Source organism: Rhagoletis zephyria, unplaced genomic scaffold, assembly GCF_001687245.7.
Source record: "Rhagoletis zephyria isolate East Lansing unplaced genomic scaffold, Rhagoletis_zephyria_1.1 Rzeph_scaffold_02673, whole genome shotgun sequence".
Taxonomy (NCBI): domain Eukaryota; kingdom Metazoa; phylum Arthropoda; class Insecta; order Diptera; family Tephritidae; genus Rhagoletis; species Rhagoletis zephyria.
This window is the reverse complement of record NW_016159757.1, coordinates 75,924-77,656: the sequence shown is the minus strand read 5'-3', so window position 1 is coordinate 77,656 and position 1,733 is coordinate 75,924. Positions and strand designations below refer to the sequence as shown.

Genomic DNA, 1,733 nt, shown 5'->3' with positions numbered 1-1,733 from the left:
TTGATAGTACACAAATGTCACCCTGTGTTGCGCGGAAGTCGGTGTTGCGCCTTGGTTTTTTTCTTCCGGCAGCTGCCTGCTGGGCGTTTCTGGTACCCTGATGAAACGCACAAACTGTGAGCGCAGCAGATTTTTTTCGTACGACGGCGACGAATTTTTTAGATAATTGCAATTTTTACGATTGTGGGGTCAAATGAGAGAGGTTTTCAGCTGAAATAGGTCAGAAATAAAAAAAAACAATTGATGGTTGCGTTATAAAATTTCAATAATTTTTATTTTTACACTTCTAACTACTTTGTATGTTAACTTTTTTTGATAAATCGTAGCTACATAGTTCTTGTTTCATACATTTTACACATTCTTCTTTTACAAATTCATATTTGTCTTTTTTCGGTTTCAATTTAACCTTAAATAGTATTTCTCGACTATATCTAACTCAAATAAAAGCAGTGTACACATCTAATGGAAAGCAAGTCATTCATGTTCACCTAAAACCTAACTGAACTCTAGCTAAAAGTAGTTTGTAAAAAATTACGAGTATCTAGCACTCGTAAAAATTTTTAAATACAAAAATTATAAACTATATGCCCTAATTAATAAATACATATACATACTACAAGTACAATAAAATTATTTTACAAATATTGTAAAACTACAATAAAATGCATGCATGTATGTATGTAAATGTAATGTGCGTAGTTTTTGCTATATCTGTCTCTAGTCTTGGCAATAAAAATAGTTAAAAAACAAAACGACTAAAAATTCCTATCTGTATTTAGAGTATATTTGAACAGCGTGCTTCCGGCGTGGCACAGCTAATGGAGCGCGGCAGGAATTGTATGTGCTGCCAAGTCGCCTTGAATCTGCAATCAAAAGAAAAATTGATTCAAATAAAAAATGTAGCGCACAAATTCCCATGCTNCATTGGGTAAATCAAAACGTGCTGCAAGGCTCTCATTGGTCAATATCGTATGCTCGGCTTTGTACTGCTCGACAAAGGTGTAGATTGAATCAATTAAAACTTCCAAAATATCAGCGCCAATGCGTGCAAAATTTATGGGGCTATTATTGTGTGATGAAAGAGAAAAGAAAGAAATAAAAAGCGAGATTAATTAAATTACTAAAGAAAACATTTTAAGGCTGCAGATCTAAAAATGAAGAATGGGAAATTTTTTTAAAAAATACCGGCTTGCGATGTTTTATTTAATGCGAAGTTATAAAAACCAGCTGTCCGCATTTTTTGTAACGTTTTTTATGAAAACATTACGGCCAGCCCAATTTTATAGTGACTCAAACAAGCGTTCGCAAGTAGATCTTTTTTGTATTCACAAACAACATTTTTCAAGTTTGGTTAAATTTTAACGAAAACCATACAATTCAAAGTTTCAACTTTATACAAAATTTAGGAAAATCCCTCAAAATTTCATCAATATGTCGATCTTTTTAATCTGAATCCCAGTGACCGCGGTGAAGAATACTGCTGAGGAAATGCAGTGATCTCCGAAATATCAGGTATAACTTCAACCTACACTGCGGGAAAAAAGTATTGGCACAGCTGTTTTTTTTTTTTTTGTAATATATTTCCGCCAATTTTTTATAAATCTAAAACAAAAAATATAAAGATATAATTTCTAAACTTTGTGCAAAACACGCGAAAATTCAGCAAATTTTCAACTTTTTAATAAGTTTTTAGAATTTATTTGAGTATGCAGATTTGTTGCGTAATCAATTTT

General features: G+C 32.2%; 1 protein-coding gene across 2 annotated transcripts in view; it reads right to left on the bottom strand.

Moving 5' to 3' along the window:
- Positions 1-298: 298 nt before the first annotated feature.
- Positions 299-1,733, bottom strand: part of LOC108367414 (endothelin converting enzyme 1) — a 68,184-nt gene continuing 66,749 nt past the window's right edge. For both annotated transcript variants that reach the window (XM_017622020.1, XM_017622021.1), the window contains exon 14: positions 299-1,062. In XM_017622020.1, the coding sequence (XP_017477509.1) occupies positions 870-1,062 (193 nt within the window). In that variant the 3' untranslated portion in view covers positions 299-869. The remainder of the gene's footprint in view (positions 1,063-1,733) is intronic.